At 39.9% G+C, this 16,934-nt stretch overlaps 1 protein-coding gene, 1 long non-coding RNA gene and 1 pseudogene across 3 annotated transcripts; 1 reads left to right on the forward strand and 2 right to left on the reverse strand.

The window, feature by feature from the left end:
- Positions 1-1,152: 1,152 nt before the first annotated feature.
- Positions 1,153-3,663, forward strand: LOC307017289 (piggyBac transposable element-derived protein 3-like). Its single transcript, XM_079646835.1, has 2 exons — positions 1,153-2,491; positions 2,649-3,663. Exons 1-2 carry the CDS (start codon positions 1,438-1,440, stop codon positions 3,377-3,379), a joined length of 1,785 nt encoding a protein of 594 aa, XP_079502961.1. The 5' UTR covers positions 1,153-1,437; the 3' UTR covers positions 3,380-3,663.
- Positions 3,664-9,860: 6,197 nt separating this feature from the next.
- Positions 9,861-10,432, reverse strand: LOC307016072. The gene is made up of 3 exons (XR_013801748.1): positions 10,300-10,432; positions 10,100-10,201; positions 9,861-9,974 (listed from the first exon to the last, which is right to left on the reverse strand). It is a non-coding gene; the product is annotated as an uncharacterized lncRNA (long non-coding RNA).
- Positions 10,433-12,289: 1,857 nt separating this feature from the next.
- Positions 12,290-16,345, reverse strand: LOC307016107 (annotated as a pseudogene). Its single transcript, XR_013810551.1, has 6 exons — positions 15,814-16,345; positions 14,583-14,711; positions 14,297-14,490; positions 13,815-13,962; positions 13,149-13,352; positions 12,290-12,760 (listed from the first exon to the last, which is right to left on the reverse strand). The product of XR_013810551.1 is annotated as an uncharacterized misc_RNA (transcript).
- Positions 16,346-16,934: the final 589 nt, after the last annotated feature.

Genomic DNA, 16,934 nt, shown 5'->3' on the forward strand with positions numbered 1-16,934 from the left:
TTCAGTTTTGGCGGCAGTTCTCCTGTTTGTCCAGAAGTCTTCTCATCAGGGCTCTATAAATAGCGAACTACGGCAGATTTGTAATATTTAATGCAGCCGGACCGTGTATTACAATGCCGTTATGTGATGACTTTCAAAGAGAAAAGCAAGAACACTCGGAATAAAGTATTTATTTTATTTTTTAAATGTTTTCGGATATCATATCGCATTAACATCATATCCCAACATGTATTGCGGCTAAAACATCCAATCAACGAGCTTCAAGCTGAGGATCTTGGGTAATCTGTTCAGTGGGTTTGTGGTGTGTATCGCTCGAAATGTCCCTTATAGGCCTACGTCTGTCTCCGGTGACTTTATTTACGGCTAAAAAGCATGCTAAAAAGCCGAAGATTATAGAATTAAACTAATAAATAAAAACAAGGATAATTGTGTGTTATTTAGAAAAGAATAACAAATTAGAAGGAAAAATGCAGATTTCAGTATTTTGAGGCTCTAAGCCCCATTTATTTTCCTTACAGACGGCAAAAAAAGTCTGACATTATACGATTTAGAATTCACTATTTGATATAACACTAACATTCCTGAAATAAATATCAATAGTCATCTTTTATGGTGTACATGCCTAACAATAACATTTATGAATGGAACATTCTCAACATGAATGCATAAATCCAAATAAATATAACTTAAATATACATGACCTCTTAACCCATAAGAACCTGAGGTGACGCGCATGTCACACACAATTTTAGGGTGTAGCAGGGGTGTCACTTCAAGTATACCCTTAATTTCAACTCATATAGTCCTGAAGCGACACCCAAATCACATTTCTGAAAGGTCATGTGACCATTGGGATGACCTCATGTTCAATTAGCAGCCACCTTTCCTGACTGTTTTCTCCACAAGCTAACTTCAGTCTGCCAGCTAATTTGCCCCTCTGCCCATCCTGAGGATAAAAGGTAAGATCCATCAAATCCTATGGTTGAAATATTGGATAACATGTTGTTTGTCGAATATAAATCATTGTTTAGACTTTTTATTTTTTATTCTGTGGTAAAAGAGCAAGTAAATATGTGTGTGACATAGACGTCACTGCAGGCATTTAGACTAAACTGGTAAAAAAAATAAGTGTTGTGACCTATATGTCACAATTAGAAAACGTGTCATTATCTGATCAGTTTACTTAATTCAATTATACTCAGTAATATATTGTTATTATATTATATATATATAGCTAGCTATAACTAGTAATAACTAGTTACTTATACTACTATCTAGCTAGCTACCTACAACATGGCAGGTTTAGGACTAACGTCATGTGGCACTTTACCTCACAGCTGGAAATGATAATTACCGTGCTGTAGGGTAAAGTGCTACCAACGTTACATGATGACATCAGCTGAAAGTCATGATTATTTTCCATATTTTCTTCTCTAGATGAACAGGAAAAATAGGTGGGATGGAGACAAGGACATCCAGAAGATCCTGGAAATAATCCTGGATGGAAACGAAAGTGAGGTGGAGGGATTAGGTGGTGAGGATGAAGATGAGGATGAATTTGATGATCCTGTCTTAGATCCTGATTATCAGGAGGAGCCATATGAGTCGGAAAGCGACATAGGGGAAGAGGAACCACCTCAACCAGAGGGAGAAGAACCTCCTAATGAAGAACCTCCGACTGCAGCATCCCACCGTTCTACTGGCCAAGAAAGATTCTTATGGCGAAAAAAAGCTTTTGAAACACCAGACCACACCTTCAAAGGAGAGAGGGTCCAAACTCCAGATGAGCTCCCCACTCCCCTGCAGTACTTCAGGAGGTTCATTACAGATGAGATGCTTGTGGCAATGATGGAGCAAACCAACCTCTACAGCGTTCAAACCTCTGCCACCCACAAGAACGTGCAGACCACAGTAAAGGAGCTGGAAATCCTAATCGGCATGTACCTGCGCATGGGACTTTGCCAGCTTCCAGGAAACCGTGTCTACTGGGAAAACGACACAAGGATTGGCATGGTCGCTGACAACATGTCACGCGACCGTTTCCAGACCCTCCTCACATCTCTCCACTTCACCGACAACGAGGCTCCATCCAACAGGCAAAAAGGGGATAAGTGCTGGAAGATCCGTCCATGGCTTGACATGTTCCGCAAACAATGTCTCCAGATCACCCCGATGGAGCACAACTCCATCGATGAACAGATGGTCTCGTTCAGAGGAACGCGCTGCCCCATCAGGCAATATGTGAAGGGCAAACCCCACCCCTGGGGATTCAAGATCTGGGCCCGTTGCTCATCTGACGGAATCCTATGTGATTTCCAGGTCTATGAAGGTGGCACTGGGAAAAGAACCACACTTGGAATGGGAGGAGATGTGGTCGTCAAGTTGTGTGAAACTCTTCCATCAGGCCAGAACTACAAAGTGTTCGCCGACAACCTCTTCTCTTCAGCCGCACTGGTGCGAGAGCTTCGTCAGCGGCAGATCTTCTACACAGGTAACACACACACACACACACATACATACACGCACACACACACAAACACACACACACACACACACACACACACACAGGTAATAACAACATACCTATGGTCTCATTCTCCTTTGTTTCTAGTTTTGACTCATCTTGTCTTATTCTTTATGTATTACAGGAACAGTCCGCAGCAATCGCCTGGCTGGATGTCAGCTTGAGGATGACAAGAGTCTTGCCAAGAGAGGCAGAGGATCTTTCGATTGCCGGGTGGAGAAAGAGGGGTCCATGGCCATAGTAAAGTGGCATGACAACAGACCTGTCACCTTGATCTCCTCTCAAACAGCAGTGGAACCACAAGACAAAGCTAGGCGCTGGAGCAAACCCCAGAAGGCATTCCTTGACGTCATCCGGCCCAATGTCGTCAAAGAGTACAACACCTTCATGGGGGGGGTGGATCTCATGGATAGATGCCTTCTCCGGTACAAATACCACATGAGATCACGGAGATGGTACATCTACCTCTTCTGGCACACCATCATGGTAGCCCTGGTCAACGCGTGGCTGATCTACAAGAACGACTGCAAGCTGATCGGTGAGAGAGCACTGAATCTAAGAAGATTCCAGGCAGAGGTGGCAACTTGCCTCATCCTCATCCAGGCAAGAAGGGGGCGCCCATCACTTGACATGAACACTCCATCTCCTTCAGCACCTCCCACGAGAAAGAGAGTCCGTGTTGGAGTTCCTGATGATGTCCGTAAGGACCACTTTGGACACTGGCCCGTGAAATCTACCAAGCGTGGCCGCTGCACAGTCTGCAAAACAAATGCAACCACCACCCTGTGTGAGAAATGCGACGTGCGTCTCTGCTTCACAGAAGAGAGAAACTGCTTCAAAGGCTACCATTTCTAAACAGCCAGCAGTAGGCTTGGAAAGGATAGTGTAGGATGACTGGGAGGAGAAGAGGAACGGGAAGTTGTTGAGATTTAGGTGTTGTGGAATTAAAAATATTCCTGGTGATTATTGACACTCTGTTTCACGTGTTCCAAATGGTTCCAAATCTACCAGGCAACATGTTTTCTATTGTTCAGATTGTACTTTTCCTGCTGTTGATCTGAAATAATTTCTAGCCGGACATTGTTTTTTTTATTATTCAAGTGGCATTGGATGTTGATAAAAATAAAAAGTCAGCTACATTCTCAGTCTGATTAATTTTAGACAAATGAAGATTGACATTGACCTAACAGACAAAGATCCACCTCTCACCTGGTCCAGTTTGAAATGTCAGACACCTGGTGTGAAAAATGAATGAATGGCACTTGTTCTACACTAGTAATATATGGCATATTACATATAATAGATATAATACATATTGTATTGTCTCTTGAGGACAGTGTGGGACATGGACATGGTCTTTGAATAGAGTGCAATTGCGTTATCAACACAGGTGAGTCAGGTGAGCACTAATGATCAGTCCCTTGCTGCAGGTGTGGTGCTCTGGCGACAACACTTGACCTTTATTTGATGATAACTCCTTCTGGGAAGGTCTTATGGACCTTGGGGAATGGACTTGATATAATTGTTCCTTGGGAAATGTAGATGTTAAAAAACATATGGCATGCCTAGGTGTAGAGATGTTTGGTGGGGGCACTTTTGGGGCCAATAATGGCATGCGGGCCCTTTTGGGGGCAATCGGAAAATGCAAATACTCCTTTCTCTCTCTGTGCTCTTTCTGAGATGGTTTGACCATGACTAAGTCATCTGAAATGGATTCCATTCCTTCTCAGCTTTCCAACCATACATAATATGCCTATGGTAACATCTTTGGAAGCTTCAGAGTTAATGGAATGTGCTCAGGAATGTCAGAAATGTCTGAAAACACTGTACATTTAATAATTTAATTTAACAATCAAATAAGACTGCAGTGACACTGATGTCACTTTTCAGATCTCTGTCATATGGTGGTGGAATTTAGATTTTTTTTTTAGACATGTGTTCTATGTGCTCTATTCAACCTGTGTTATGCTCCCACTAATTTTTATTGAGCCAGAAATTGGTCCAGGTTCTTAAAATAAAGTGAACATTACCACCAACAAAATCATTTATAAAATGCTATAACACAAAAAATAACATAAGCAGCAGATTTTTTAATTAAATATACATACCAACTACAAAATATGCAGGTATTAAAGTGGAATACAACGGAAATGGAAATGAAAAGGCCTTATGGTTGTGCCAAATCAGAGCCTATTACCTTTTCTCAGTCTTTTTTTTACAGCTTCCTCACTTTGTCTGTCCTTTTCCTCACTTTGTCTGTCCGTTTCTGTACAACTTCTCTTGTCTTCACTGGAGCCTTCATCCTCCTCATCTACACTGGTACTGCCACTGGCACTGTCACTGTCCTTCACCTTTTCCTCCACTTCCACACACCTTCCTGACAAAACTGAAGAGGGCCCTGGCTCTGTAGAGTGTACATGACACATATGATATGAGACTCACACACACACACACACACACACACACACACACACACACACACACACACACACACACACACACACACACACACGTGTTGAAATGTAATTGTATCACTGTATATATATATCATCAATAATATGTAAAAATTTGAAATGTCTGTTAATGTTGTTAATTATTTTGTATTGTGATGCTTTGGCAACATTGTTTAATTTAACTTTCATGCCAATAAAGCCCCATTGAATTGAATTGAATTGAATTGAATTGATAATATATTCTTTAATATTAGTATTAATATCATAACCAAAATGTTGGTGATTAACATTTTATTTACCTAATACAGACTGATCACTCAACGCTTCAAACATCCTAAATAGACTAAAAGTATATGTGGGAAAATACTGTGTTTGAAATGTATAATTTAAATTAGATGTTAGCTTTTTGTTTTGATATATATATGTGTTGTATTCCAGTCTCCCTTCAAATATGTTAAGTGGCATGTCATTCAACACAATGCTGCTCACCTCCTTCAGTTGGGAGAAAAGCTGGTTCAGGTTCAGCCTTATAGGGGGACAGGGCTGCTGAGCCTGAAGATGGATCTGTTGGTCCTGGCACCAGGGGGAGGGACAACTGATTTAGTATGAATAGCTGATAAACATGTACCTGCATTTAATGTCAGCTAAAAGAGCAGTGAAATGAAAAACCTCTGAATTTTCTGTGAAGATATTAACAGTAGCCTACTTAATATCAGCTTAGTAAAAAAAAACATTACAATTTACAATAGACTACGCTTAGCTAACAGACTAAATTCCACCACTCATGGACCACACCCACCGCATCCCTCTTCACATGCTTTCACTCTGCTAGAAAAGTGCTGCGTTTGGAGGCAGGAGTCTTAGGACCCAACCATTACATGTAAATAGAGGGGGGTGTACAGAGGCTTTGGATAATTAACTTTTGGAAGAAAATAAGTTAAATGAATCGTAAGTTTAGTGAGTAGCCTACTACGCAATATAACGTTATATTAATGTTAATTATTGATGAAAGGGTACTTCATATTTTTTTCCTTAATGTTCTAAACATTTTGGGGCCCCCTTGTAGTCATGGGCCCTAAGAATCGTCCTAACCTTTCACCCCCTTACGGCGCCCCTGCACACACACACACACACACACACACACACACACACACACACACACACACACGCACGCACACACACACACACACACACACACACACGCACACAATAACCTCGTATTATCTCATTGTTGCCTTGAGGCAACAAACCAACCCCTGGTTGAGGGGTGTGGCGTGGGTCACATTTTATAATTGATATAATATCAGGGACCCCTAAGCTCCTAAAACACATGGTGAAACATTTTTTTCTTCACAAAATAAAAAGTCATGCCATAGAGGGATAAGGCACTATTACAAATATTCTTAATTTGCAGTATTTTATTTTAAAAGTGTTCAGAAAGACTGCATCAAATGCTATATATCTATATAATATCAATATTGTTATTAACTTCAATCAAAGTCAATTTAAATAGCGGGCAAGACTTTCCAAGGAGTAAAAATGCTGCTGCCGGACTACTGACTGGAGGACGACGAAGGTACGTTTTAACCGTTTGTTTTTTCGTTCTAATTTAAACAAAAAAAAAAGCAGAAACGGGTCTTTTTTTTGTTTTTCAATTTTGCCCCAAAATGAAAAAACGGAAATTCAGCTCGTTTTTTCGTTTTTCTGTTCTTACTGTTAAAACAAGTATAGGCTACCACTCAATGTTTCGTTTCCATAAGTGGGTGTGTCTCCAGCGCCTCCTTGCTTCTGATTGGCTAGGGTGCCCTATGCTTGCGTTGTACTCTTCAAAATAAAGGTTCTACGTCTTTGCCTTTAGACTGCCTTACAAATATACGTATATTATTATATTCATACATACAAGTACAAGCAGGGGCGGACCTAGCACATTTGGTGCCCTAGGCGAGCTTCACCACTGCGCCCCCCCCAAAAAAATATCAAAACATCTTAACAGTTATACAGTAAAGTACTGCAGCTTTATTTATTACAAGCAAGAACAAGAGCTAAGAATAAATGTAAAGTGCACACTAAAGAATTAAAACAAATAAACAACTTAGCTAACAAACAATAATAATATCAATAACAAACAATAAAAGAATGTGCAAATTTGCTTTCAAAGAAAATTAAGAAGAAATGTAAAGTGCACACTAAAGAATTAAAACAAACAACTTAGCTAACAAACAATAATAATAATAACAATAACAAACAATAAAATAACGTGCACATTTGCTTTAAAAGAAAATTATGTATTGTAAAATATGTTACACATGTCAAATAATCAAAATATAATATGCTAAATAAACAAACAAATACAAAAAAATTACAAATTCACTTTGTCTCAAGAACTATTTACATTCCACTCCCTATCATCACACAAGGTTGGCCTACATATTAGCTCCTACTGGTTTCCATTTACAGTGCAATCCTTCTGGCCTTCCTCGCTGCAAAGTCATCAATCACATCATCATATGAAATCTGACCACCAACCTCATGGTTAATACTGATTACAGCCAGACCACTGAGGCGTTCTTGAGCCATGGTGGACCTCAGGTATGTTTTCAAGAGTTTTAATTTGGAAAAACTCCTCTCGGCTGAAGCTACTGTTACTGGTAGCGTTGCACTGATCCGCAGAGCAATACACAAGTTGGGATATATTTCGGTGAGCTGCTTTGTGTGTATGAATTTCAACAACTCAAGAGTTGTCATGCTCTTTGATGGCAAGTCAGGTACATTTTCCAACTCCTGAGCCAGCTCCTTCCCATCCAAATCAGATTGCCCTCCATGGCTTAAGGTGTGTGCAAGTGCCTCTGCTTGCTTCATCAGCTCTTGGTGTGGCAGGTCTGGGAAGTTGTACAGAATGCCAAACTTGTCTTGCACATGTTCAAGAGTGGTAAACCTCTCCTTTTGTGCTGACACTGCAGCATCTACCACCACGTTAAAGAACGTTACCTCCAGATTTTGCAAGGCATTCCTCAATGGCTCATCAGGAGACTCATATGAGAAGTGCCTCTTTGTTGACTTCAGCCGCTTTTGCACAAGGACTGCATCCACATTCATGTCTTCACACATGTCCTTGGCTGATGTTTGTGCAGCCACAAAGCCTGTGGCTCTGTAGGATTTGAGAGCTTTTTCAGTCTTTTTCAGTAGACTTACTGCTACATCCACTTGCATTGTTTGGGACTGCAGGACTTTGCTCACCTGCTGAATTTGACTTAACATGTCATACCAGACCACTGTGCACAGTGAAAAGCGGAATGACCCCACTTCTTCTGCCAGAGACTGGGCTTCAATCCTGATGATTGGGTCTTTGGCCTGGTTTCTCACCTCAAGCAGTGCCTCTCTCACAGCTGCGGCTTCATATCGCAGAGGCTCCAAAGCTTTCACTCTGCTCTCCCATCTGGTTTCTGACCACATTTTGAGTGAAAGGTTGACGTGTTTCTTGAGGATGGCCCATCTCTGTGTAGAGGCAGAAAACAGGCAGTATAGCTTCTGCACAATGCCAAAAAATGATATGGCATCTTTGGAGCTTTTGGCAGCATCAGCAATGACCAAATTGAGTGTATGTGCCCCACAAGGCACAAACAAAGCTCTTGGGTTCAACTGCAGTAGCCTGGCCTGTACTCCCTTGTTCTTCCCTCTCATATTTGCGCCGTTGTCATATGACTGTCCTCTGCAGTCATCAAAGGCAATCTGCAACTCCTCCAGCCTCTTCAAAATCAGGGCGGACAAACTTTCACCAGTGGACTCCTCTGCTACTAGGAATCCCATGAAGTGCTCTTTAATCTGGGGGTCTTCTTCCAGTGTCACAATTCTGATGACTACTGACAGCTGTTCAGTGTGGCTAACATCCGGGGTGCAATCTAAAATGAGGGAAAAGTACTTGCATTTCTTTATTTCTTGCACTATTGTTGATAGAATCTTTCCACTGATGCATTCAATCAACTCATTCTGAATGGTTTTGCCCAAGTAGCTGTGGTGGGATGTTTGACTTTTAATCTTGTGGATGTGGTCTTTCATCACTGGGTCAAACTGCGCCAAAAGCTCAACCTCTTTCAAAAAGTTTCCATTTGAAGGAGAGTGGAGTATTTCTGTCTTTCCTCTCAATGCCATATTTCGCCCTGCCAGAGACTGTACAATAGCAACCAGTCGTGTCAGCACTGCTCTCCACCGACTCTTCTCTGCCTCAAGGAGGGCCTGCTCTTGTTTGTCTATTGTTGTACCTTGTTTTAATCGAACTGCCAATTCTTTCCATGACGCCAAATTGTTCAGGTGTTCCGGACTATTTTCATGGCTGGTCAAAGCAGCACTTGCATTTTTCCAATCCGACAGTCCTGCATTTGTTAAATGAATTTGTTTTGGAGATAAAAGTTGACAACAAAAACAAAAAAGACTGTTCTTCTTTTTTGAATATGTCACCCAACTTCTTTTGATCCTTTCTCCATTTACTAAGGTCCTGCTGAAGTACTGGTGGTGGCAACTTCTCCCATCATCTCTCCTTGGGAAAATGAAATCAGGTGTTATCTGATATGGTCCTCTCCGAACAAACTCTGTCCTCATTGTGTCTGTGAGATGTGAAGGGCAGTCAGCAGGATCGGTTGGTAGTGGATCGTCTGTCTTTGCTGCATCTGGAGGGCATGTGAAGCACATTTTCTCACCTCATATTCACAATATCTTCATACACACACACACACACACACACACACACACACACACACACACACACACACACACACACACGCGCACACACACACACACACACACACACACACAACCCCAATTCCAAAAAGGTTGGGACAGTGTGTAAAATGTAAATAAAAACAGAAAGCAATTATTTGAAAGCACGAGGACAATTAGGTTTATAGCTAAACATCCTGAGAAGAGTGTATGGGTGGAATCTGTGGTGCAATCAGGATGAGATGCAGCAGGCTGTTCTGACGTTCCTTGCAGTGGTTCTGGGCCTATACATATATAGAGAACACACAAGAGCAAATATATTGGCTGGATTAGAAATGGCACGACAGTCATTTTTACATTCAATTATTTATCATCACATCAGGAACATCTATTGACATATTGTACTCACCAGAACAAACAGACACAGTGGTCAGTGGCAGGGTGGAATCAGTGGTCATCTCATCAGGATGAGCAGCTTGCTGTTCTGACGTTCCTTCATGTGGTTCTAGGTCTATAAATATAGAAAGAACACACAAGAGCAAATATATTGACTGGATTTCACATTCAATTATTTATCATCAGGAACATCTATTGACACATTGCACTCACCTGAGGAAGCCGGCACAGCTGAGGTGCATGGCGGTTCCTTGTCAACTGATGCAGCAGATGGTCCCAGATATTTTAAAAGTGAATCTAAAATGATATAACAAAATGTGTATTATCAACATTGAATAATTTCCATTTTTTAAATGTAGCTATTATTTAGTTAGTAAGCATTAGGACAGCCTGACAGGTCTGATTCAACTAATCAAGAGCTATGCCTATCTTATTAGAACAGTTGAATCAGGTGTGTTAGTTCTGGGTTGGAACGAAAACATTCAACAGGACTGGAGTTGAGAACCACTGAGCTAGTTAGCTAACGTTAGCGCACATTATGACAGGGTTGAATTTGGCAAATGTTTGACTCGGATAGTCAATGTGCTTTCTGAGGTAAACTTAACGTTAGCTAACGTTACCAACTAACTAACATTCCACCACACTGGCTAGCTCGCTACACCAAAACTAACATTGTTATTATTACTAATATTTCTATTTCATGACACAAAGAAAATAGCCTTATGACAGTTTCGACTGAATGGCAATAACAAACGCTGGCTAGCTAACGTTGGCTTGGCTAACTAGCAAGATTACATGATCCATTCGCTAATGTTGACAATACAATCAAAATTGCATACCTTTCACCTTGGCACGTTTCTCTTCTTCTTCTTTTCTTCTGTTTTTATACTGCGCCCCAGATGGCTTTTGCCTCTTCATAGTTCTCTAACGTTAGTCTTTCTTTCCTCAACGCTCAATTTTATAAACACTTGACCGATACCCATCAATGCACAGCGCTCTAGCATGTTCTGACTGTGAACACCTAAAGCCGAGGCTCTTAGACCGACCTACCGTTTTAGATTTTTGGCTCATTTTCCCTTATGTTAGAATTTTTTTTTTTATGTAAGAATAATGGTTGCAGATATAGAGGGGGGGCGCCAAAACTGCGCCAAGCAAAAAAAAATAAATATATATATATTATTTTTTTTGTTGCAATTTTTGGCGCCCCCCTCTAGGTGGCGCTCTAGGCAACCGCCTATATTGCCTGTAGGAAGCTCCGCCCCTGAGTACAAGTCTGTCCGTATGTCTGTCTTTCTATGTATATGTCTGTCTCGATGTCTTTCTATCTCGATGTCTGTCTGTCTGTCTTTCTGTGACTATATTTTAGAGTTTAAAGCGTAGCCACTTTTACTCCACTACATGTATTTAAAACCTTTAGTAACTTTACATATTTGGATTAATTATGTGAAATGTAATCAACACTTAAATCAGACTTTAGTTCCACCTGGAGTAAATTCACAAGCTACCCTGCAGTATACAAAGTCATTCAAACTAGCTGCACCTATACCAGCTTTGAGAACACTTTCATGATCAATCATTATAAAACATTTCATATATATTATTCTGAGATGGACCAATCTGCACAATGACTACTTTTACTGTCGCTACTTTCACTATATTTTGATGAGAATACTTTTCTACTTTCACTTGAGGAACATTTTGAATGCAGGACTTTTATTTGTAAAAGAGTATTCTTACACTCTGGTACTTCTACTTTGACTCAAGTACAAGATCTGAGTACTTCTACTTTGACTCAAGGACAAGACCTGAGTACTTGTACTTTCACTCAAGTACAACATCTGAGTACTTCTACTCAAGTACAATATCTGATTACTTCTACTTTTACTCAAGTACAAGATCTGAGTACTTTTACTTTTACTCAAGTACAAGATCTGAGTACTTCTACTTTTACTCAAGTAAAATATCTAATTACTTCGACAACCTCTGATTAATGGTTGATTTCCAAATGTTCTGTTGGTGCGTGGATGATAAAATAATAGTGTTTGATTGTATTGCCTTACGTATGCAGCTATTTGCCTGTGTTTAGAAACATAATTAAACATACCATGGACACACATTCAAACTATTTTCCATTTATTAAACATTGCAGATGAACAATTAGTCATACAGCTAAAGAAAACTACAACAATGATTTTCTGTATGATAATATCATGGAACCTGGAATTTGAACACACACCACTTAACAATAAACAATAAACTTAACAATAAACGACTGAACTGCTGTCCACTTTAGGGTAGGGCCCTTAAAGCATCCAGTGCTGCAGACAGTCCAGCATCCTGGGTATACACTAGCTCCTGATCACTTGCCTTTACACATATCTTCTTACAATGCCTATGAGATCCTTTATCCCGTTTTGGAATGGTGCTGGCTCGTTATGAATGGCACGCTCAAAGAGTTCAGCAATGTCCGCATAGTTCCTTGCAAATTCTTGTTCAGCTGCTGTCTGGTGCTCCACAGTGGCAAATGGGTTTCTCCCAAACAGCGACACTCTTGTCAGAGAGGACCCCACGTCCTGATGATAGCAGTCTGCAGCATCTGTAGCTTCAGGCAAAAGATCTGCAGGCAGTCTCTTTGGGCACCCACCATGAGCAAGTTGATCTGGGATACCCTTACCTTAAAAAAACACACGAATAAGTGGCCATTGTTAGTGTAATGTTACATATCATGCATATCAATGAACCTCATAGCCTGTGCTATTAGTACACTTCTTACAAACTTTAAAAAGCATGTTTTTAATTTGACTGTGTATGTACTTACCAGATATATATGTTTCATGCAATAAGAGCAATCTATAAACTAGATAGTAGATATGTCTTTACTCAGACAATTATTGAAATATTGTAATATATACATGCCACATTTAAACATTTCCATCAACCTAGTGTAAAAAAGGGGATACAGAGAGAAACAAATGTAGGATAAAAGTACAACTTATAAAAATGCATAAAGAAGGTCATTTGTTATGGGGCTTAAGTAACATTCTGAAAACTGCTATAAAAACCTTGGATTCTGTGTGCATTCCAGGACTGCACCATCCGGTCAAGTCCAATTTTGGCTACCTGACAGGTAAGAGTGGACACACAATATCGTGTGATGTTGTCTTCGAGGTTTAGTTCCTCCTGGTCAACAAGTGGTTGAGTGCGCCTTTCAGAGGGTAGTTTACCCTGTTGTTTACCTCTGGCTACATCCTTTCTATAATATGATTCTGTAATTTAAAGTAAACAAAAATGAGAAGAGTCAAATGTAGAGAGCACATTGTAATTTCCCATTGTTCATTTCCCAATTTCTTTCCCAATTTCCGGCTTTGTATTTTATCCATTTCCTGTTGTATCCAGTTCAAAAGTACTGTGTATCTCTTCTATGTCATAGGAAAAAGCTAGCAGTCCCCTAGAGAAGTTTAGTGAACGCCATGGGTCTATTGACAGCTTTATCAGCTAGCAGTTGGGTGAATAATGGAATGAGATCAGAAATATTTTTATTTGTCTCGCCACAGGGTAATTTACATGATTACAGCAGATAAAGTGAGGAATAAAAGACAAAAATGGCTATGTGGGGATTGTCCACAGTATTGAGTATGTAAGTCGCTTTGGATAAAAGCGTCTAACAACTAACATGTAATGTAATGTATGAACACGTTGATTGCAATTCAGATAAAAAAACAACTCGCCTGTGTTGACTTTGTTTGCATGTATGGCTGTCTGCCTGTGTTATTCCGGTAGTCTGCCAATTTTTCCTGCATGAAAAGAGTCAAGTAGAATTATTTTCCATGGTCTACTCGGATTTGGTCCCACATTCCATATCGTAGGACAGCACTCCTGCAAAACAGCAATACAAAAGTCTTATGACATGTAACAGAATTTCATGTTTGTTGTTACAACCTAAGCATTGCTAAAGCGAATTTTGTACGCAGTTAAAATTTTGATCTCATCAATCAATTATCAAGTAACGTACAATATACAGTGGTTACCTGTCAGTAGTTTTCGATTTACAATATTTTTCCCAAATAAAACTGTTCAAATAAAGCTACATTTAGCCATTGTGTTTTTATTTAGCTAAACGTTTACTAAATTATTTACTGTCTGCTGTTTGCAACCTTTTTATTAGGTTATTATTATATTATTATAACAGAAACAGGGCACTGAAACTTACTGGTAAACCTCTTGATATATGGTCAGGTTGTTTTTCACTGGCATGGTGGAGTGGCTTACAATGTTGCTGGAGAATCCGTCCACGGCAAGGACGTGGGTCACCCCATACATCACCAGTTTCTCGTTTTGGTCAATGTGCAATTTGTGACCCATGTACTCTGCACTGTATGGCACTGGATTTAAATTCCTTAATCTCTGAGGAATTAAACACAATGTTATTGTTCTCACAATATGTTCACAGCAATGTACAATACAGGAACATCTAGATGTTTTTTAATAATACCTACACGATACCGATCTGCATGATATGGCTGGTTAGTTTCTCTGAGGACACGGCCAACACGCCCCTCTGATGCTCGGATTCCTTTTGAGGCCAGGTAACCAGTCATCATTTTTCTTCCATATGTTGGTCCAGTCTGAATTTGTAAACACAAAACAAAAACTAAATAGGACCAAGGTACGTTTTAACTGTTTGTTTTTTAGTTCTAATTGAAACCAAAAAACCCCAGAATAGTTATCTCATTATTATTTACACAATTATGTCCAAAGTTATTAGTGGGTATTTCTGTCACATCATTGTTAAGCCTCAACTCAGCTCCTACGTCTCAAAGAAAACCCATAATTCAGGGCTCGTTACATTTGTTTGTATTGTGAGAATAATCAATATACATATTAAACCGGAACTTTAGTCCACTGATGTATTGTTCCCCCACGGACAAATATCGGGGGTAGTAGCTTCCGGAACCGGAAGTTGCATTGTTTTTAGCATTCACAGTAGGATGTAGCATATCAAGCAGCATTAGTGAAGAAATGGATAAAAACGCGTGTAGTTACATACTAAACACACCGTCTCCAACTGCCACTCATCGATGCTAACATATCAACTGTTACTATATGGTTAACTATCATGTATATAGCTATTTAAATGCTTATGAATGGATGTTTAGCTACGTCAATAGAGGGCAACGGAATATGACGCCGCCAACCAATGGGAGAAGACTGGAAGTACCAGAGTTTATAATCGGAGCAGAAACGTTTATACGGCCCCTCTCCCGTCGCAGCCTCAGAGGAACGTCATGTTTACTATAATTAAAACCCTGTCAATTTTACAAGAAGTTTCTTGGATTCTTTCTGGGCATTTACTCCTCCCAGCATTCCGAAGCCCAACAGTAGGCTATAGAGTCGTGCAGTGACACGTCCTAAAATCATAAATCTTTCGATTCGATTTATGATTATAAAATTATAAAAGTAGGGTAGACATGTGGAGATTATCCGACTGAACAAACCGTGTTCCGTCTCTTAAATGTGTGTCAACCGCAGACATTATTTCGAGCTATTTTCCAAAATCCTATGGCGAAATTGCATTGCTTTTTTGTTGAGGGAACCAGAAGGAACTTACTTCCGGGTTTTAGGACGCTTCACTACACCACTCTATTACTATGAAGTAATAAGTACAGTACTTGAGTAAATCTACGTAATTACTTTACATCACTGAATTAAGCCATAGTCCTACCTCACCTCAACAGCTGCTTTAGCAACCTCTACTTCCAGTTGGGAATCGTGCACTCGCTCTCTGCCTATACCATTTTGGGTAAAAAAGCGACGGATATTTGTTTGGGAGAACCCTTTTGTTAAGCCACATTCATACTGGAGATGATCGGATATATTTTGATCAGTATAACCATCTTTTATCATACTTTGTATAACTTCTCTGTAGGCCAACAAACTGGACTCCATTATTATTAATAAGGAGGGTGACTATATTTCCCGCGATCAAACTTTCCTGTCATGCGCACAGCAGTCCTGGTGTAAATTGATGGTACATTTACGGCACCATGCCGTAAATGCACCCTGTGTAATACACACATTACCGCCAAGAACGACTTGTCGGACACGGCGATAGCAATATATTGTTAACAATAAACACGGAGATGGAGTCATACTTTCTTTTCAGAGGCAGCCAGCGAGTTACTCTTAAAATAGACGACATGCGCGTCGACAGAATCAGCCGCATTTTTCAGGTATTTTTAAGAGATCCGTGATTAATTATTGATTGAACATGGTGTGTTAACGTGTAACAAACTAACCTTGTTTCAATAGCAATAAAGCTACGAGTCGTCTGGACGAGAGAGTCAGTTAATCATTCAATTTAAAAACAAAACAATGTTTAGATATCACATTGTAAATGGGGAAGGATATTATTAGGATGTTATCGGATGTTATCCTTAATTTGGTGCACAAAATAGACATGGCATGAAAAGATGTGAAAAGATTCAATGATAATTATTTTATATGAACTGTTTTGCACAAATAACTGCATAACTATAATTGAACTTTGCAGAAGCGAAGCAAGAAGAAACTTAAAAACAGCATTTACTTGGTGACAGCCCTAAGACAATTTAGTCGTACAGTCCAGCAAGACATTTATTTATAAACAGTGTGGTTTTAATCTGCACATGTTGAGTGTTCCCCTTCCCCCAGTCACATGAGGTTTATGCTATACTGCTAAGCTAGTTAGCTAGCCAGTTGGCATTACTAGATGATGAAGTAGTTTGAGTGAAGATACAACCGGTAATTACTGATTAAATACACAGGGATGGTGTAGATGAACGTTGAGAGTAGATTGAGTTGTTTTGTTT

The sequence above is a fragment of the Notothenia rossii genome, assembly GCF_949606895.1.
Source record: "Notothenia rossii genome assembly, chromosome: 8".
NCBI classification, from domain to species: Eukaryota; Metazoa; Chordata; class Actinopteri; order Perciformes; family Nototheniidae; genus Notothenia; species Notothenia rossii.